Below are 21,643 nucleotides of genomic sequence, written 5' to 3' on the forward strand. Positions count from 1 at the left end.
AGATGTTTGGTGAGCTGGCGGCGTGAAGCTACAGCCAGTAAGAAGAGAGCCAGTCTCTGACACAAGAGAGGGAAATCCAGAAGAAGAATGTAACTAACAAAGTAACAAAAACCTAAGAAACCTGTCAAAAAGCTTTGCTGTGCTCAAGAAAATCTGAAGAATTTGAAAGAAGTCTGGCGAGAAAACCTATTCCCTTTTGATGTTTTGTGTACAATATCATGACGGTCCATCCATCCATTTTCTATACCTGCTTAATCTGAATATCATGACAGTTCTCTTTAACAACACTGTGAAAAACAGATTCAACCAGGAGTTACTAGTATCTTAAGCCAGGTTTCCATTAACTAGCAAAGCAAATCCATAGCAACCTTTTGAAAAGCTGCAAAACATAAAAAAGTATATCAGATTTGTTTCAGACTGACGTTTCCACTATCAGTCAGTTTGTTGGCTCAGAAAAAAAAAAAAGCTGATGAATCATGACGTTTTAAAATGTTTCCATGCCCCCCCCCCACATGCATCATGTCTTCTTCCAAACACAAAAACTACCACTGTATAAACATCTTTGCATATTTGTGGAAATTTTCTTTTCTTTTGATCATTACAGTTTCCATTCTCACATCCTCTAAATGAGAATCAAAACCGGCTCTAGTGAAACGTTAATGACATAAGACACACTCATCTGCATGGTAGCTGCAGACGAGTCAGGGGGGTTAAGTCTGGCACTTAGGAGCGTGTGGACACCCTCTCCGCTGCAGATAACACATGTCGCGTGAACCCACTGGGAATTCAAAACTCCCAATTATGCTATGCAGTGTGAACAATATATCAATGTGATGACACTGAAAATTATGTAGTTGGTACCCGGGTTTAAAAGATTAGGACAATCAGGCCGCTGACCTCTCTGCTCCCAGTAGGAGTTGCAGGTCCATTTTGAGGTAAACTGTCTCTTTGATACTTTGTTTAGTCCCTGCTCCCTGTGGTGGGAGTGCAAAGTGTCAGGGAGGCTCCAAAGACTACCAGCCCCCGGGGGGGAAGTTCCACTGGCCAAAATGCATCTCATGTCAAACGAACGTTATTAATACTGAACACTTCCAGAGCAAACGCAGATGCAGCTTTTCTAAAGCGGGAACCGAAGCATGGAGTGTTTTTGCATTAGCCTCATTTTGTAAGTGGTGATGATGTGCTTGAAGGATGCGTTTGGCAGATCTTCACACTATGTCGAGACTAATGCACCCCACTGTAGTTTTCCCCCTTTGTCACAGATGCAAACACGCATAAGCCATGAATCTAAACCAATAACATATAATCAGCACCGCAGAACCTTCCGAAGTTTGGAAGGAAAAATTCATGAATTTCAAGTGATTTTTTCATAGCAAGGTCACAGCGTCCATTTGACCCAAAACTTTCTAAATCATTTCAATATTCCGTTTCAATTTCAATTCCGTTTTGAAAAATAACTGAATGAATGAAAACAGAGATTCGTGGCAGATGGATCTTGCCCTGTCCTTCGGTGAGATGATGACAGCATCCAGTCCCTCTCAGGCTCTCCAATCTCAACACTGCAGCCACTTAGGAGGCAGGTGGAAGAGCTCCTTCAGAATACTCGCCACCCTGCCAGAGGGCTGTTCAAATATTTACCGCCGGATAACATTTCCTCCGCGGCCTTAACCTGTGTACTGCCACTAATGGGTTTGTTTTGCTAATACCTATGAATGTTTGCTTTTACAGCTACTTAAATGGAGTGACTTTAAAAAAATAAATTAAGCAGACATTTGAATTTTTTTCTACTATGATAAATTAATTAGTGTGTATTGCAGGGAGAAAACAAACCAGCCTGAATTACTGTAGTGTTACAGTTCATTAAGGAAAAGCCCTATTAGTCATCCTTCCATAATGCTTGTTATGCTTATGTTAGTAGTGGGTGAAACTGATAAATAAAATACAGTAACAAGCCTTGGCAGTGATTGTTGAGGACCTTTCTCATCAGCTGGCAGTTTTTGTGCAGACTGAGGCAGGAGTGTGATGGTCTTTGAGGTGTAAGGAGACTTAGGCTCCACATGTTTCAAGATAAGATGAAGATGGTGAAGGAACAGAGCGACTAACTGCTTCTCCCCTCGCTCCCCTGATCAGCTCATCTTCCTTCCTAATGAGGCGAGGAAATGCTAATCTGAGGCTTAAAAGGCCTTTAATTTGCTGTCATTTACCAATGCTAAAATCATCACAGAGCTGGATAATCTTAGCCCTCACACATCCTGAGTTATGTTTACATTCCTGACTCTCAGCTGTCTGCGGGGGCTTTTGATTTAAAGATTACTCTGGGATTCAGGGTATCAAAGTCAACAGGCTGTTCTCCACTAATCTGTGTTTTGGTTGCCTGAGGCTTGGGGAGGGGCCTGGCCACTCTCCTCCACTCTTTTACTTGAATATAACCTTCAAAAACACTTGCTGCAGTATGCCCATGAAGCACTTTCTCAAACTCTGTGTCTAACTGTCAGGCTGCTTCTGCCAGAAAACACACCAAGAGAGCATGCTGGGTGTCAGGCTGCCGTTTCAGCAGCATCCACTCACAGTCGAGCTGCATCCCACTGCTTCCAGGCACGCAGCAGATTCTATCTGACTGCACATGCTTAAACCTATTAACATATGAAAACAATGCGCGGAGGAATCCACGGGGTGGACAGAATCAATTAACAGTGATTAGCAAAGAGCATGTGTTTAGACTGGAGAGAAATTCATTTGGATTTTACTCCATGTTTTCACTCAAAAACCACACAACCCACTAAGATAGCACTGACTATAAAGAATGTGGCAAACATCCAGGGATCGCTGCAAGTATGCAAAAGTGAAACATCAGCGTAATAATGGATATTTTTAGTGGTATCGATCGTGAGTAAGTGGGCAGCTTCACTTGTGACTGGATCTCACTTGCAAAGAAAAACCTGCCTATGAAGCACAGTCAAGCTATCAGCTGAGCAACAAAACATGACATCAGCAGGCCTATCTACGTTTCCATGAAATCATGACCACATGCAGTGACGTTCATATATCAATACGTTTCAGATACCCATTTACTGCAGAATATTTTCAAATTCTTCAGTGAGCTCAGTGATGCAACGGATGAGAGCTGATTTTCCCCTCACTGCCAGGGATGACATGTTTAGCCTCAGTGCTCTGAGGGTTACGACAGCTCATTACCTCCCAGAGGACAAGCCGACAACAACATAACGGGATGGCATTGAACTGTATCCCACAGGCTGTGTTGGACCATAGTTTTTGATAATCCCGATTCTCTGAGGTTTATTATTTTTAACCGGATCTCGGACCGCTCCACACGGCAGTGCAGAGAGTGAGCCATCTGCTCTCTTGCAGATGGTAAAATCGATCGATCTCGTCTCATCTCGTCTGACAGTTGCTGCTGTCAAGTTTCAGAGCCTCCATGTGAGACATCATGGTGGGTAAACGTGTTTCTGTACAGAAAAAGTGGAGTGCAGCCATTCTTGTAACCCTGTCTGCATCATCTTCTCCGACAATTAGCTTGTACAGCCGGGTGTTCTGCTCCCCTCGGTGCGGTGATGAGCCGCAGCCAATAAAAACCTGAGCCTTGTTAACACGTTGCACTCAAAAGCCAAATGTTAAAATGACTGTTTTCTGCACAACTTTTGCTGTGCCGTGTATAAGCTGGTGTACATGTAATCCTTGTGATTTCATTGATGCAACACATTTCACAATTCAGTGAGCATAACCAGCACAATCAATGGCTATAACAACCAAAACAAAAATGACACTATTGAGGTGGATCGATATCATCCTGACAAACGCCGTCATTTTTTTTTCCATTTTCAAGATTATTAATGAACCAGTTCAGCAAAACTTTTAGCCCCCAAAAAATCGTTTCAGCAATGTTACCACAAATTGTTGCTGCATTATACGATATCAGCTGGAAGATGCATGTAAATGTTTGCAATTTTGTTGGCTGGTGAATAAATACATACATCCATTTATGCATTGGACATCAGACAAATACTATTCAAACTGCTAAACCAGTGTGGATAAATGTGTCCCAGACCATCTCTGAATGTGGTCTGAGCGACTGGATCTAAATGCATCTTCAATCTGTATTTTGTGTGTGTGTGTTTGTGTGTGTGTGTGTGTGGGGGCTTTTAAGTGACTCACCTGACTGCAAAATTTTAGCCGTGTCACGAATTGCGGAGGTGACCAAAACAAAGTTTCTGTAGAGTGGGTAGCACAAAACCCTCCTTCCAAATGACACCAGGAGCTCTTGCAGGGAGCTGTAAGTCTGCAGGACACAGAACGTGACTCTCATGAAGGTTTCTGCATAAACCTCTCTATTCACAGACAGAATGACGGACACAAAGATGCAGCTGACAGAAAACCCGTGATTCTGCCAAATATTTTGCCCACACTCCCTTTTTCACAGGCTGAATACTAAACTTTCGTTTGTGTGCACGTGATGCTGCTCTCATTACTTGGAACAGCAAGCCTTTTATAAAGCTGGCAAAAAGGGGGGTTCACGACTCTTAAACACCTCTGCAGGCAGCTCTGGCCTGTTAATTGCTGCCTTGCTTTAATCCCTGCCGTCTCTCTATGACGTCCTCCTCTTTAATGGACACACAGCCCGGAGAAACAAACTGATATTTATCCTGGGTTTCTCTCCCTGCTTTTCTGAGAGGCTTGTTACGGATGTGCCGTGAGCTGGCGAGTGCTTGTCATCTGGATCACACTTTCCCTTGGGCTTATTTAGCAGAAGTGTAAATAAGGTCTGTGCTGCTGTGGGCTGGGTGGGGAGGGAGACTCAAGAGTAACACCAGCGCAGTCGACTGAGGACAAGTAAACATGCAGCAGATGGAGGGAGGGTGGGTGAAGGGAAAGGAGCAAAAGAAAGGGGATTGTTCAGCGAACGCGAGGCAAGAAAGACAGCCAGTCCGATCGTTAAAGAAGAGATAGTTGAGGGGAGAATGGAGTGAGTAAGCAGGGCTGATATCAGCAGTGACACAGAGAGAGACAGCCAGTCAAAGACGGAGACGAATCTATTGTGGAGGCGATTAAGAAGAGAGGAGAAGGAGGATATGGGGGGAGAAGGAGGATGTGGGGGGAGACTGAGTGAGGTGGTATGCTGATGAGAGCTGACAGCTCTGCAGACTGTCTGACGAGCAGTGACGAGGCTTCCAGCCAGGTGAACACTCTTCTTTACTTCACTGTGACCGCAGCAAGAGAACTACCACGTGTCAGTCTGTGGTCAAACTCTCACAACCGGTCCCGATCAGGCGAGCGTGCCCAACTCTTAATGAGGCTGCTCCCTCACAAAGTATTCAATCATGCTCCCGGAGCCATTTACCACAGATGTATGGGTTAAATATGGCAACGTTTACCCCCCATGTGCAAGAACAATAGCAGGAACCGATGCAGTGTAGATCCACACTGAGCACCTGTCTGCGTCTGCAGAGACAGAAGTGATCCCAACTCCATTAACTTGTCAGTTGGAACTCAAGATTGATTTATAGCTGTGTAGTAAGTGATACCTGCAGCAGATGTGCACCTCCTGAAAGATGGGACTTCACTTCAGGCTCTACACCTCAGCTTCAAGTGGAATGTTGCAACATGGGTGGGGATATTAAGAATGCTTGCCCTCATTAGTCTTGTTCACATGAGCATTTCTAATGCACATTTTAAAGAAAAGCATTTGAAAAAGTTCATGGAAATGGAGACAGTTACTTAGATTTGACAAAAAAAAAAAATCCTAAAATCACTATTAGGATGGAACAGGCAAACTGAAGCAAGTGTACAATGTTCGGACCAATTAACCAAATACTTGTTGGACTTTGGAATCCAATGAATGAGTGTTCTGACTGAAGAGGACTGATTCAGGCACAAACTACAGTGTCTATTGGAACACTTACAGTAACGTCTTTGTGCATCTTCCCTATAACAAACGATGTAAAATAGCCATAAATAAGTCGGAAGAAGTTCCTCACTGCTTTTGTTCTTTTTCAGAGGGACCTGTGTCCACTCTTGCTCATAATAAGATCCGTGTATCTCTGGTGTGTGAAAGCAGACCTCAGTTTCACATTCAGCTGAAGTGTCGACTCATCTGACCACAGAACACGTGTTCACAGAGCTGACATACAGCTTCCTCCTTGGGTAACAGAGGTTCCGTTTACTGAACTCCTGAGCCTGTGGGACTATATTGATCATGGTAGCATGATGATTTCTCAGGAAATTTTGCAGAAGGGCTCGAAGGTCACATCTAACAGTGATGTTTAACCTTGAACTTTATGCACTGAGCTTTCCTGTGACCTCTTGAAACTTTTCATTGCAACATGCAATGCAGATGTTGAATAACCTTAATTCACCTTTGGTGGACGCGCCTTTTATGCTCAATCCTGACACCCTCACCTGTCACCAGTCAATCTGCTGACTGTAGAATCTTCCAGAACGGTGTTTTCTTTAATGTCTGTCTTATAAATAGAGGCTCAAACAACTGTACGTTTTGGTTGCGTTTGAAATCTTCTTTGGATATGAGGTGTGTACATCAGGTGAGTAATAACCGACTCACCTCCAGCCAGCACAGAGTCCCGCTGAGTTTTCTGATAGTCCATGATGACTCCACCTGCAGGGTACGAGGGAACCTCTCGTCATCACAATAGTAACACACAAGAAAAAGCTCCAAAAACAGGCAGTACTGTCAATTCTGGCAGGACAAAAGAATAGAAAAGCAGCCCCTCGGGAGTTTAGCTCACGGAGAGGAGCAAGCGAGGCAAGGCTTTTGAAATAAGGGAGGTAATTTGCTATGGACTAGCTTCATATGACAATGTTTTAAATCTACATTTAAATGTTCATCTATGACAGATTCTTTTTTCAAAGCTTAAATCTAATAAATCATTCTGCCGGATCAGATATTTCACAGATTAAATTAAATCTACCTTTTTCACCTTGCCTTCCAGCAGCTATCTTAAGAGGGGTGACACAAAGAGACCTGGACTGAGCTCGGGGATCTGCTGGTAATCTCCTAAGGCTCTGAAGAAAATGGAAGGGGTCTAAAGGATGTGAAAGTAGAGGGCTTTGTCATCCGAAGCCAAGTACTGCTCAGAAGGAGGTGCCTCTTCACACATACATACACACACTCACATTGTGCTCCCCTTCCGTGGAGCGCATTTCATAGGAATAAGCCAGCAGGACGTCCACAAGGCTGAGCCACGCTTGGCGACGGGACGTCTTGTCCAGCAGGTAGGAGCGGTTTGTGAATTTTCTCAGCTGCTCTTTCTCTTCTTCGGTGAATGCCACATCTGCACGAGAACAAGGGATTTACAGTTTAAAGAAAGCACTGACACAGTCTGATTTTTACCGTTTTCTCTGAATGATTTGGGAACTGCAAAAGACTCCAGCTGTGGGTGCGAGGAGCGGTTAAGCTGAGATGAGGGGGAGCTGCAGGCACTTCACTGCACACGTAAGCTTCTGATGTTCGGTCTGTGTATGACTTTCCAAGCGGTGCACAAGCACCAACACATCATTTGAGTGTTCTCTTCAGCTTCAAGTTTAAAAAAAGAAGAAAAAAAAAAAGAAGCAATTTTCAGCTCAAATAAACACTGAAACCAGCATGTATCAAGATAATAAGGCACAGTGTTTCACTGCAGGGGTAAACAGCTTAATCAAAGCAGGCTTAGTGCAAGAAGTCTTTAAGACCATGTCCACACTAAGCTGAATAAATATGAGATGCATACCGTCCACTGACATTAAGCAATGATATGTAGGATTAAGTTGAGAAAAATCCACTCACGTTTTGGAAGCACAATACCTGCGAGACTCAGGATTTTTTACTGTTTGTGATTCAGAAACACCCTTGTGTGCCCTATAAGAGAAAAGCCTGGTCTCTAAATCTCACAATACCATAAAAACTGTCACAGATATAGTACAACGCTCACCAATAAAGCACCAAAAGCTAAAACACTCTTATTAACTGCATCGGACTGCAGCCTGACACTACAGGATCAGATCTGCATTCTTCAAGGAAACCATCCATTTTAATGACTGCTTTAGCACAACCTCAGGCTGACTAATATGTCAAAACATATATCTGTGATAAGCCAGTCTATCTAAATCAAACAGTCACACAGGGTGGAGGCGGCCGCACAGCTGCATGCCACTTTAACACATGCACCGCAGAGCGGCCAGACATTCTGGAGGGGCTGCATGCGAAACTGGCTCCTGACCTCTTGTGGGGATTATCTTCTTCCAAGTTCAGAAGATCAGCAAGAGCAGCAAAGCGTGAATACAGCAGCAAATACTCAATAGGATTTGAGGCAGTGTGTTGGTTTCTACCAGCTTAACAATGCAGCCGAGACACACTCTTATATAGAGGTTACGCACCACGTCGCTGCTCCTTCAAGGGAATGGAAGCCCAACAAGTGAATATCATCTTAAATTAAAAGTTGTTGGTCTCCAAAATGGACTTTGCAACCTACCAAAGAATCTGTGGACAACACACATTAACATCTGGCCATGAATCAGGTTTGAAAGACACTTTTTGCCTCGTTATGATGATTTCTAATCCTTTTTTTCCTGTTTATCCCCTGAATTTGTAACTTTGGGAAAACAGTTGACATTCAAGTATCAAAAAAGAAGGTTGGGAGTGTCGTTTGACCACTGATCAAAATGAAAATAAGCAAACTTTAAACATCAAGCCCATTTCCACACAATTTTCTTTCTCAGAATTCACCCGTTTATACGAGGTCGTCATGTCCACCACACATCTAACCCACATCCTCAGAGCACTGCTGCTACACACATTATTTCAAACAAATGCTGATTAGAAATGGGGGATGCTAACAAGTTTATAAAAATGGAGAAGCCTACGAAAAGGGCTTTGGCTAAAAATCTAACAACTGTAAGTGGACACAAACTGTTCCCTACAAATCCTCGTTTCTGGGCTTGGATTCCAGTTGTCTGGATGAATTCCAGCAATCCATTTGATGTTCTGCTCTTTTTTTGCTAGATTGTAAAAAGAAAACTCTGACTTCTTTCTGAATCCATTAGTGCAGTCAGTTGGACAACGGTTCTTCCCCATTTTAGATATGTTTTCTGTGTTTTTGAGGCGGTCTGATGACATCACGTGCGTATCGTCTGAACAATGCAGTGCAAAAAAAGTCTTGATCCGGTCTGCATTTATATCAATTCTGTTTAAACTTGAACCTTTTCACGGAGGTTTTGAACAATAGCTCTCTGGGCTTTCTGAAGGTCTTTCAAAGTTTTTCTTTGGACATTGGCCTTCAGAGCAATGCAGTTTTTGTTGGTTTCTACACATAACAGACAACTTAGCAAAGAACCCATTTCAAATTGTTTCTATAGGGACATTGTTACATTATAAAGAAGCATCAGCTGATCCATCTACTGTTCACTGAAGCCTCATCAGAAAGGGTCTCCATGGAAGGGTGGCTGTCAAGAAGCCATTCTTAAGGAAGGGAAACAGGGAAAAAAGGCTGAGCTATGCCAGATGACACAAGAAGTGGACTGAAAATCAGTGGCAGCAGGTCTTATGGAGGGATGAATCCTCCCCAGAGCCCGGGCCTCAACATTATTGAAGCAGTGTGGGATCATCTGACAGAGAACGGAACAAAATGCAGCCGACATCCAAAGAAGAGCTTTGGGATGTCCTTCAAGAAGCCTGGAGAACTATTCCTGATGACTACTTAAAGAAAGCACAAGAAAGGTGTCTGAAGAAAGGAGCTCAGACCAAATATTGACTGTCACCATTCGTCTGCCAGCGATGAAATAAACGACTGAACCATTTTCCTGTTGATATTCAAGGAAATGAGGGGTGGCTGAGGACTTGGACCTCATCTGCACAAACGCAGACGTTAGTGTGAGAATGCATCTCCAGGGGCGAATCCCTCGCTGTGAAGTTTACGTGTGAACAGCAACTGCGACCAAACTGTCTGCACATGCTGTGGAAAAAATCTGGTGTTGATGCATGAAATCGGCTTGTGTTTTACACCACTGTGTCGGGGCGGCACAAAGGCAGAATAATCACCAAGTTTGAGATTTCTCTACATTACCCAGCACTGATTTATTTGAAGAAGAAAAAAAAGAGTAGAATAGATAATTATTATAATCTGATGAATAGCTTCAAATGAAAATGTCATTCTTTTTCCTTTTTTTCTTTTCTACATTAAACACGTTGATCTAAGTGTGAAGGTTAAAGGTCCAATAACTCCTTGTTTGACTTTCCTTCTCAAGTTCAACCGTGTTGATATAGACACAACAGGAAAACAAGAATTAAGAGTCAACCTCTTTTTTCTACTTGACACGTAAACAGCTGGCGGAGACGTCCAAGCTGTAAACATTTCCCAGTCAAACTCTCCATCAGGTTGTTGAAATTTCACAGCCTCACACTAGCACAACCATCTGTCAGCTAATTAACTGCAATTCTGCAACAACTGATGAGCAAGTTCCTTCTGGAGGAGTGTGTGAAAAGCAGAAGCAAAACTTAACCAAATTGCCCCAAATTCAATCAGCAATATTAGCTATAGTGTTGGCCTTCGTGCTCTTCTGACATCTGGACAGAAATGAAGTGTCTAGAAATGAAAAAAAATCTGAAAACATTTGCCTTCCTGCTCTGAAAATGCATTAACTGTTGCCTTTTGAAAAAGATATCAGCCTAATGGGGATCTGTGGCAAGCCTAATGGGGCGACACAAACAGACTTCAATCCCATTTAAACAATCTGCATCGCTCAGTGCGCAGAGGCAAGCTGAATGTCTGCAGTGACGTGCTGGAACTCAACTGTTTTTATTCCCCTCCCAGCAGCTTATGAAACAGCTGAAAGCAATTCTTCTCTCTGCATGAGAAAAGAAGAGTCCCTCCTCTGAGCCCCCGATGTGCACGATGTATACTGGCTAGAGCAAATAGACAAATACCCACACACACTCGCTCAATATCTCACTGGCTGCAGTGGGAACTTGGCTCTGCTGCGAAGGAGATTCCTGGGGCATTACGTCATTTCAGCTCCCTGCGGACGCTACCTGAGTTTCTTTGTCAGCCCGGCCGCGGAGGCAGAGCACAGCCAAGCGGACACAAAGCCCTGGATGTGTGTGCATTTTTCTTCTTCAAACATACTTAACAGACACACACACACACACTGAGAGACGGAGAGAAGCTACGAGAGCAAAACACAAAAGTGAGACATTGACTTATAAAGAGATATCTGAGCCAGTGTACACGCAGCGTCTCTCAAACACACACACATGCACATTCCAGGATGCAAAAAGTCTTCACGACTGAAACTGTAGGAGCAAAGATATCCTGTATGTAGAATAGATATATTTACTGTACGCTTGTATATAATCACACTTGCATATCAAACTATTTATTTACATTTTGCCTCCAAACAGCCAGACTTTCCTGAACTCTTGTAAAGCGGTCATGAGCAATGATTCCAGGCTTTCTGAAAGGTTTTCTTTGGACATTTGCTGCTTTGTCTCTCACCAGACCGTTTTCAGAGTTTTTCATTTGGTAAGCCAGTAAACACACTGATCTAGGAATCATCAATCATAGAAAAAGGCACTCACTTCAAGGAATGACCAAGTGTTGTTTCTGCACATAACAGACATCTTAGCAAAGAACTATTCTTAACTTGTATCTTTGGGTACTAATTTCACATTTCTTCAGTTGCATCCGAGTGAAAAAAAAAACAAAGACAACACAGTTTGACAGACTTAAAATAGTATTTTTGCACCAACAAGGTGATTCCCAAAGAGCTACAAGCTGACAACTTGGCATATCTCAGCATGGTGTGTCCTTAAAAGAATTAGGGAAACTGGACAAGTGGAGGACAAAACTGAAAGTGGCAGGTCTAAAAAACTATCAACAGCAGATGAACAGTATCTGAAAGTGATGTCCTTAAGAAAGAGGAAAAAATCCAGCAGACGTTCAGCTGATCCATCTACTGTTCACTGAAACCTCATCACGGTCTCCATGGAAGGGTGGCTGTCAAGAAGCCATTCCTGAGCACTGTTTGCAAATCTTTTAATTAATCACTGGACCTATTTACTCTTTTATTGGCAGCACATGAGGAAATGAGGAGTGGCTCAAGAATTTTACACAAAAACCGTACATGTTGATATAAAGCATATGCACTGTATTTACCATAGAAAACTGTGGCCTCCTCTGAGAAATGCCCACACAACAAAACACCAAACATTCACAGACTCAACAACAGAGCAGCGAGACTCATCCAAGATGAACATATGCTTGGAGTCTATTCTATTTACTCTGCAGACCCAATATTATCCACCATCATGTTCATTCATCTTCACTATGAAGCCAATCAACTCCATTGGGCATTAGCACGAAGCTTTTGAAAGCTTCCTGTGATTGGAAATTAATTTCTGACCCGATTCTTCCAGTTGGAACGGCAGTCTGGCTCGTTGCTGCTCTCTACAGGTCCAGATGGCCTGATGGCATGGAGCAAATATGCTTCAAAATGCTGCTGAGGGTTGGAAAGAGCTCCCGGAATATCAACAACATGAGAGGTCAAAGCAATACTCGTTCATCACTGTGATCATGTCACATTATCAAATCTAAGAAACATGTAATGAACAGTCTGCTCAGTCCGTAAACTCGGGTGGTGTATGTCAATGGAAGATGATCCAAGTTGGTCAAACATCAGACTGCCTAACTCATCCGTGATAAAGTGGAGCAGCCAGAGAGGCTGAGCTGTCAGGAGCATTTAGGGTAGACTAGTGCTTTAATACAGGCCTCCAAAGGACAGCTGTGGCCTGTCGGTGGGCTGGCCCTGACAGTGGAGAGGACAAAGGGGACGATTTCTACTTCATTAGCACTTGTGTCCACATCCATCTGTCAGGTGACATATATATCAGACTTAGCAGAAGAGAAGGAGGGTGGGGGAGACTAAAAACCCACACAGAAGACCTCTAGTTCTCCTTTTGAAATATATGGCAACCGGTTAAAATCATGAGCATGCTTTCAAGATATGACGGCAAGCTGCTTAAATCTTCTGACTGACGCCATTCTTCACACTCAGCAGAGGCTAATGCTATTTGAGCTGTCAATCAAGCCATTAAGTTTAATTTGGCCCATTTATCTACGCCTGAGCTCCTGACTGAGCCGCTCCGTCTCAGAATGCAGAGTGAGGGGAGGGAGCCGGCGGGAACAGTAATGTTCCTCTGAGGCTAACATCAGACTGCAGCTAATGGCCTGACTGACGGCTGCTCGTCAACGATCTGGCCCCTCGAGCTGCTTAAAACCCGACCAACAGCTCTCCCTCCTGTGATAATGCTATCTGTTTAATCTAAATCCCCCGGGAAGCACGCTGCACTCGTTCACGTAGGCTGCAGCTGTGAGGCATGCCCTTGCTTAAACAGTGGGAAGTGGTGGAATTAGCAGGCTGTTAGGAGAGCTGGAAGGCACAATCGAACAGTCCCTCGCAGTACAAGGGGTTCACATGTTATCACCTCTGTGGTGGGAAATGAAGAACAAGGAAACGAAGCTGAAAAGCCTCCACCCGTCGTTCCCACATAAATGACTCATTAATTTGAAATGGATGGGAACTGACTGGGAAAAGAAAACCTGAATTTAGAGGAAATAGAGACTAACACCTCAGTCTCAGCACTCAGATTTGTGCTTGGTTCAATTGGCCAACAGGCAGTCGAGAGATGTAGTGATTAGGGAAGGTCCAAGTTCAATCCCTCATAATGACAAGTGTCTCTACCGCTGAAGAGCCCTGAGGCCCCTTAGCAGGGAGTGCAGCTTGGCAGCAAATGAGCTGATGTCTCTTTCCTCTAGAGAGGGGCCATGAAAAGACTTGAGTGTCCTTTGGGCATTGATACATTGTCAGAGAACAATGGCAGTGTCTGGTAGACATAAAGGCCAGATATCAGATTCCCGTTTGTAACTGTGCATTTAAAAGATTTCCATTCACAGCAGGATTTGGGGGAGATTTGAAACAGCACGACAGGGAACAGTAAAACAATCAGTAAGAGAGCCTTACTTTAGTCAAAAAACAGTGATATTACTTCAGTGTTACATCTATGAGTATGTGCAAGGCATGTTTTAAATAGTTGCGCATGAGGGTTTAACTTGAGGAAAGAATAATTCACAACTTCATACAACCCAAAACTGTAACACGGTTGTTGAACACCTTTAATTTTGTACCGTACTGAAGCACAGTTTTGGGGAAGTTGCGCTCTTACCATTTATTACTTCTTTTAAACTGCATCTTTCACTCTGACTTTCGACTGGGAGAGTGCATCTCCAGCAGAAAGCCTCCCGCTGCGACATGCTTTTGTGAACGACAGCTGCAAACAAACTGACAGAATTTTTCACAAACTTTTCCTGAAAATCTCTGTTGTTCTTGTGCAAAAATGGCTAGAAAGGAATACTGAACTTTTAGGGACTTTTACTACTTTCACTTTTACTTGCAGTGGAATACTTTGCAGTTTTTGTCATGCATTGAAAAGGTGCTCTTCAGAAATGCCAAACAATTCCGCTGTCGATTAAAAGGCTCTGTGTGCATTTGCTCATCTATTTACTCATCAAAAGTATTTGCTTTGATAGGAAACTAAGTTTTGTCTCACCAAAGTAAATGTGTACTTATCAAAAGAATCCAGTGGTGGATTTCTACATTTCCAGCCTTGAGGACATGGAATTCTTCGACTGTGAAGATGAGCTCACTCAGCTTCTAGCTACCTTAGGTACAAATGGTGCTCCGCTACAATAGGTGGCGATATGCCCCCTTTCAGCAACGTTTTGCGGTTAGTATTGGGCTTCCTCCAGTTGACCGATTATGTCACAGACCTAAACGAGTGATAGACAATTCGAATGGCAGCAAATGGATTAACTGAGGAGCAATTTCACAGCTTTTCTTTTCCTTTTGTGTAACCGATGAGATACACAGTATCCGTGTGATCATTATTTGTTGTTACAGCCTTCTTTTTTCTCTTATTTCCAGGTCAAAGCCTGGGATGGGAGCTGTGGAGGATGGGTGGAGGCACTGGGCCCGTTTGAATCCAACTGAGCGCACACACGCAGGATTACAGGCTTGCACAGAGATGTATTTGTTTCCAGTCTGCCAAAAACCAATCAGCACATTGAAAGTGAGCTTGAGTCTGGAGGAGGGGCCCAATAACGATTGATTTCTACACCACAGAAGACGAAGTGGAAAAAACTATAAATAGCATTAAAGCACAGGTGAAAACTGAGACAACAGTGGACACTCAGTTTCACTCAACTACAAAGTAGATCTTTGTCCACTACAAATTCTGTGATTTCTGCAATAAAGTAAAGCTAAAGGACCAACAACAGCACAAGCAAAACCAAGAGCAGACTTTCCACAGACATAAGGCAGATTTTAAGGTCTACAGACCATATTCTTGTTTACAGATTACAGACATGAACTCACTTGATACCCCGTCTTGCTCAGAAACGCTCAGTTTTGCCCACCAAGGCCTAAACTTCAGCAACCCCTTTATCTCATCATCTTCAAACAAATCGGCCCTGTAATGACAAATGGATGTGAGCAGTCAACGACAGCACAGAAATGATAAAGAAAAACTAAAATTCTGGAAGATCCATTCTTTAAACTCACAAGTAATGATCAGGAGAGAAAGCTGATGTCTCCGCTTCGAGCCGAGCCGCCCGCCTCTCTGCTGCTGATGTTTCCTCTGGGTTTCTGATGTCGATCACGTCACAGAGCTCCTCCTGTCAGGACAACCACAGCACATGCATGCTCCAAAACTATACTCACTCAACTGTTCAAAAGGGTCAAATTTACAAAGAATATTTTTCCATGGATCCTACCTGTAATCGTGCAAATACTCCAGATCTCTGATTACCAAAGCCATATTTCTGAAGGGCTCTAAGCTCTTCTTCAGATCTCTCCATGTAAACTTCCTGTTCAACTTGCCAGTCAAATTCTTCATCCCCTTCCTCTTCATTTTCTTCTGTGCTTTCACTGCATTCTGTTGAGATGTTAAGAAGCCATGGTCGACTCCAGTTCAACTCCACTTCCCAACAATTTGCTTCATGAGAAATGACTTAAATAAAGGGTAAACTAATGGTTAACAGTGACACTTACCCGCAGACATATCTTCCACTAGAGGTTTCGCTGAACGGGTGCCCTTTGGAGCGAGGAGACTCGTGAGCATCTGAAGCCCTTCAAAGTGCTCCCCAGCTGTCTCCTTTGGGACCCGAAGTGTGAAAAGACCTACAGCGACGCAAGGAATCACAAGACGGTTTTTAACTATTACAGACTTCCTCAGTAATAAAATCCAGACAATTCGATTGGACTTCATTAACACACATGGGCTGGTGTGCGAGTGTTATTTAAATTCTGTTTCTCCATCCTAGTTGCCAGAATATGCAAATATAATAGAGTAGAACTAATCACTTATTAAATTACTTTTTAAAGTGCTTCCCAGTAGTGCATAATAACTCTTAATGGCATAATTAAGTCAATAAAACCTCGACCCAAATTGATTCCATAAATCACGTGGATGCATTAGACTGTTAGAAAAGTGTTTAATGTATCCACGTCTGTGCTCCGCGCTCAGGATGATGAGCTTCCTGCGCTCTCTGTGATCATGGAAAAAAAAAAAGTCTTCAGTTCATACCAAGGACATATTACAATGAGCTTTTGCAAAGTAACATTAATCCAAACCACAAGCAGGAATCATTTAAGACTTTTGGAGTAAATCACAAACAAACTACACTGAAATCAAAGCTTTTTTTTCCATTTTATTTTTCGGTACCTCTTCTTCAGAAAACATGAACTAGTTTAATTGGATTAAAACAAGCTATGACCCACTGACACTATTGTGTTGATTAGGATTTTTTAAAGGAGTATTGATTTGGTTCCACCTCACATCACTTCATAACACTATGAACAGAGCTGATGTTCTTGACTCAACAAAACGGCCTGGAGCTTTTACAAGGAGCTAGAAAAGTCTTTCAAGCCCTGGATCTTATGGATTACCACCGAAGTCTCAGGCACTGAGCAGATTTAGCTAATTTAGTCAGTCGATATGCATCGCTCCGCCCGCCAGCTTTATCAGAGCTGTCCACAGAAAGCAGGCCCAGAGATTTTCACTTCTGCTGCATGCCCGCTCCCCTCTGAGCAAAAATTGTGTATTCTTCTTAAGGTGCCAACTGTCTCCATTGTATTGTGAACAGCCACTCCACCCCCCACTGAGGTTGCTGACTGTAATGACAAAGGCCAAACTGCTGTTTGAACGAGCAGAAAAGTCTCTTAATTTATACTCTTCCAGAACGTCGACGTCGTCATTGAGCATTCCAAGTTCTGCGTCGAAGGAGCCTCTGTGGCCTCTGTGTGAACTGTCCTGCTCAATCACATACTTGACCACCCGTCTCCTGGTGTGTCTTTGGAGGGGAGGATTTACTGGTGCAACAGCAGTCGCATCCTCATCACTTGACATATCGGTGACAACGTTTTGATTGTGAAATGCGAGGTCCACATCTCCACCGTCAGATTCAGTCTGACATGCTCTGTAGAATTGCTAAAGCCTCCTGAGCTCTGACCCTTCTTGGTTGCCTCGGTTGTGACATTGTGAAGTCTGGGTCTGTGTGCCAGGTATTTCCCTGTTTATGGTTGTTTCTTGCCCGCAACATTCACACCTTTTACGACACTCCCTTCCCCTCCCTTCCTTCATCGAATCTAAATTGTATGATGACCATTGAGTCTTACAAAAGGGCACATCGGCTATAATCAAACCCACGTAGTCAACTTGAAAGAGGCTATTTCTCAGGTGACACAATTTGTCAAATGCCAGCTCAGTTTTTGTTACAAATGTTACAGTGGAAAAATGGCAAATATTTTGGTTATGTGCCTTTTATGGCCAGTGATCTTACAGAAGGGCACATCAGAGTTGCTAGCCTGCAGAATTTCCTGTGTGTGGGGGTGGGGTGCTGGAAGGGACACAGCTCAATAATTAGGCTTCTTTACACAACAATGGGAGGCAGTTAGTGGTATGTTAGACTTATTCACACATTTGAAGGGGGGGGGGGTTTAATTGCATACTAAAGTCTGCACTTTGGGACTTCTAGTGTTAATCAGGAATTGGATTTATTTTTGTTCTATAGAGCAGAAACACTGTGAAACAATCAGAGCCTGATGTTTTACTGTTAGAATTTAACTGCTTTCTTGTCACAACTGGATCTCTCGCCATTCCCTCAGCAGCTTGCTTCAGAATCAGCTCCGTCTCCCCAGCCGATTGAAGCTGTGTGATTTTCTGAGCTTGAATATTGTGGGTACGAACAGCAACAAAAGTCCCGGCGTGACAACGTAAAGTTAACAGTTTTTTTTTTGGAGCAAGTGTGGAAATTTAACTAGAGATGACAGAGACAGAAAGATGGATTTTCAGTGGTGCAAACCCCACCCCGAAGGTTCCAGATGCTAAAGCCCTAATGAAGCCTTTTTTTGGGGAATTCGATTTCTCCCCCAGAATGGAGGGGAAGGAGGAAAGAAAAAAAAAAGGTTCCTGGACAAGGTTCATAGAAAATGTGACAACATCAGAGAAGATCTGAAAGTGATGTCTAACATAAGATACCACATAAGAGATCACAGGTTAAAGAAAGTTGCCAATTTAAGTTCTTACAACGGAGCTGCTTTACAGACTTTCTGTTGCAAGTTAACAGGCAATACATGATGGATGACTTGAATGATTAAGCCACACTGCAAAGATAATCTGCTGGTCGCCTAAAGACCCCATAAAATTTCAATGCACCCAAGTGATACAGCTTAAATTGCTTTACAATAGAAGCTGACTAATTACTTGAGAATTGAGAGACCGGAAGAGGGACCTTAATGATTGCTCATTAGAAGCCTAAACAAGGACACTCATTAGCAGGGCTTTATTAACAAATGTTCCAGGCCTATACAGACACAGTGTGTTAAGCTGCAGACATGCTGACAGATGGGCACGGAGATGTCCGAGATCATAAGGCAGGCCTCTTTGCAAAGACTCCATCGCAAGCGATTATGTGCAACAGAAAGTCAAAGACAGATCACAGTGACAGGAAGTAGCGTCAACTCGTGAATGTCACGCTGAGTCATTATGATGCCCTCTTTGTAAAGTTAAAGGAAAAGTGCAAAAAAGAGCTTTCACAGACAGCCTGCAGGCTGTGAACACTATGGCATTACAGATGGTTACAGTTGCCCTTTACATAGGAGGGAATAACACGATCAGTTAAGCAGTTAGCATGGCTGACTGAGTGGGACACAAACTAAAGATGATTAATGAGGATTAATCATTGACTTCTGCTCGAAACAGGTCCCAGTGTCCTGGAGGAGTGTGACCAGTCACTCGGTTACATGCAGAGTTGAGCTGAGCTGCTGTTACAGCTCAACAGGGCCATTTAACTGTAGCCACATCTGTGTAACACTTTACATGCGTGGGAGGGGAATCAAGTTATTAACCAACGTTGTTAATGGCGCAATGCTGTGGACTGTGAGAAAACATGTTTACGTGCAAGTCTAGTTTCGGTTGGACTGACACAATAATAAGTCATTTTTCTCCTGTCACATAACTGCGCTCACAGACACCGTTTCAATAAGATGAGAGGGAGCTTTTCTACACAGCAATGAAAATACAATAACATTTTAATTTCTTAATCTCTTAAATCCTGAGACGAAAAACCCAAATCTGACTATTTCTGCCTTTATGGTGATAACTCCTACTTTAGAAGAAACTTCATTTCTGTGAGCAACGCTGATCTGACGTCACTGTTCACTTTTAACCGTTCCTTTTTAACCGCAAACCTTTCAGGGAGTGAATAAAGACAAGAAGCCCAGTCGTGTGAAACCAGTTTGGGAGTAACGGCTGAGGTGGAGTGGTTTCAAGTTTTGATCCTTAACCATGATGCTGCACAATTCATTCTTGAGCATGACAACAGGCACAAAAAAGTCCTACTATGGAGAGGTATAGCAGGGTGTCAAAGCCGTGAAATAACAGGTTGTAATAGTTTTGCACTCATGCAGACATACCTTTGTCAATATCAAATGTGGCTTTTTCCCTCCCATCCTCCACAATTCTTCCAGGAAGAGTTAATCTGATAATAAGATGAGATAAGATTTTATATATATATATTTAGAGCAAAATTAAAGTCCAGCATTGTTGGTGTTATAAAGTTACATCTGGGTGTGTATATAAGCTGACTCACCTCAGAAAGTAGGGCTTTGCGTAAAACTTGAAATCCGTCCCATCAATGAACAGGTCAAACTCCGATGTTCGGGTGTAAGGAACTCGGATGGTGAGCATCAGGTAGTCAGGATCCTGACTCAGGTCAAATGCAGGAGTTATCATTGTGAACAATGATGTGATGCAGACCTGCAGCATTAACAAAAAGAAGACTCCTCAGCGCGGTTAAACCGTACAGGACCGCGTTCCTCAGCAGCCTGCCAGCCTGTCATGAATCACGGACCAGCTGACTACAGCGTGCCACCTGGTGGATAACTCTGTTGTGGATCATGGGTCCGGGGGCAGCAGCCCACGTGTCATGCTGACAGTGAAAAACTGTAAATACAATTTATGTCAAGCATAACGTTCGGTTGTTTAGAGCAGCGGATTACAAAAGGTTTTCACTCCATCTTCCCGTTACTGTGGTATTTAATGCGGAAGGTGTTATTATTGAAGGGCAACGAAAAACTCCACAGCTACGACTGTTTTGCTTATTGAGACGCGTGAGTCCAACGGAATACTTAAAACGTTGCTCTATATGTAACTACCTATTTTTGTCTCCGGCGTAGGCCTCATCACCCTGGACGTAGAGAATTTCCTCAACGGAAAACGTTAACTTAGCGTACCTCAAGCTGGAGTCTTACCATTACTTTTCATTCATAACTATAATGGTCTTTCAGCGACCCGAAATTGACCATAGGCATTCACAAACGTCAAACCTTAAGTGTTATTCTCCGAGGTGACTCATTTTGTCGGCTATAAACAAGCCACACTGATTTAGCTGATTTTTAAGGGAAGTTCTGTTCGTAGTTAGCAAGCTACTAGCCTGTGAAACAAGCTAACGCATGATTCGTCCCCTCGTGGGTGTCAGTTAAAACAGTACAGCAGAGCAGCAGTGCCAGCTCATAGCCTCGATGTAGCACTTTACTCCACTCCATGCAAAGAAGGAGTGCTGTGAGAGTCGTTTCAGAAAAGGGTACCGAAATACAGTATGTTTAAGTGGCAGTAAACATAACACTCACCAAAACACTCTGAGTTATCCCAACAAGCTGAAGCACTGGCTGGTGTTCAGAGTAACGTCCATATTTTACCGTAATACAGAGTGGAAACAGGCAGAGCAACTGTGCAAAAAATAAAATAATAAATTGCATCAATACTATTTGCAATTTTCGACACATTTTATTCTCATTTATGCATGACAGCGGAAACAATTTCAGGAAATTCTGTTGTAAATAGACCAGTGTCATTTTCAGGGAAATTTCAATTGCATTTCCTTGAATAGTTATGTGGAACTCAAAGTCAGTGTCTGTATGCAAATGCATTGTCTTCTGAAAAGCAAATAAAAGGTTAATCAAAAGATTTTAAACCGTACAGACAACAAAAAGTGTCAAAATATCTTCATAGGAAATATTCCTCCGA

The 21,643-nt window shown here is 43.0% G+C and overlaps 1 protein-coding gene across 2 annotated transcripts in view; it reads right to left on the bottom strand.

The window, feature by feature from the left end:
* shq1 (SHQ1, H/ACA ribonucleoprotein assembly factor) overlaps positions 1-21,299 on the bottom strand; it is a 38,583-nt gene extending 17,284 nt beyond the window's left edge. The window contains exons 1-10 of one of the 2 annotated variants that reach the window (XM_072382867.1): positions 21,247-21,299; positions 20,208-20,374; positions 20,032-20,096; positions 16,108-16,236; positions 15,831-15,991; positions 15,619-15,731; positions 15,433-15,527; positions 7,147-7,304; positions 6,575-6,628; positions 4,174-4,297 (exon numbers count right to left, since the gene is read on the bottom strand). In XM_072382867.1, coding sequence (XP_072238968.1) covers positions 4,174-4,297; positions 6,575-6,628; positions 7,147-7,304; positions 15,433-15,527; positions 15,619-15,731; positions 15,831-15,991; positions 16,108-16,236; positions 20,032-20,096; positions 20,208-20,350 — 1,042 coding nt within the window. In that variant the 5' untranslated portion in view covers positions 20,351-20,374; positions 21,247-21,299. Of the gene's footprint in view, positions 1-4,173; positions 4,298-6,574; positions 6,629-7,146; positions 7,305-15,432; positions 15,528-15,618; positions 15,732-15,830; positions 15,992-16,107; positions 16,237-20,031; positions 20,097-20,207; positions 20,375-21,246 lie in introns of those variants that run through there. The other variant, XM_072382868.1, reaches the window with a different exon arrangement.
* Between the last annotated feature and the right edge of the window lie 344 nt (positions 21,300-21,643).

This window comes from Leuresthes tenuis, unplaced genomic scaffold (assembly GCF_036924035.1).
Source record: "Leuresthes tenuis unplaced genomic scaffold, fLeuTen1.0.hap1 SCAF_3, whole genome shotgun sequence".
Classification (NCBI taxonomy): Eukaryota; Metazoa; Chordata; class Actinopteri; order Atheriniformes; family Atherinopsidae; genus Leuresthes; species Leuresthes tenuis.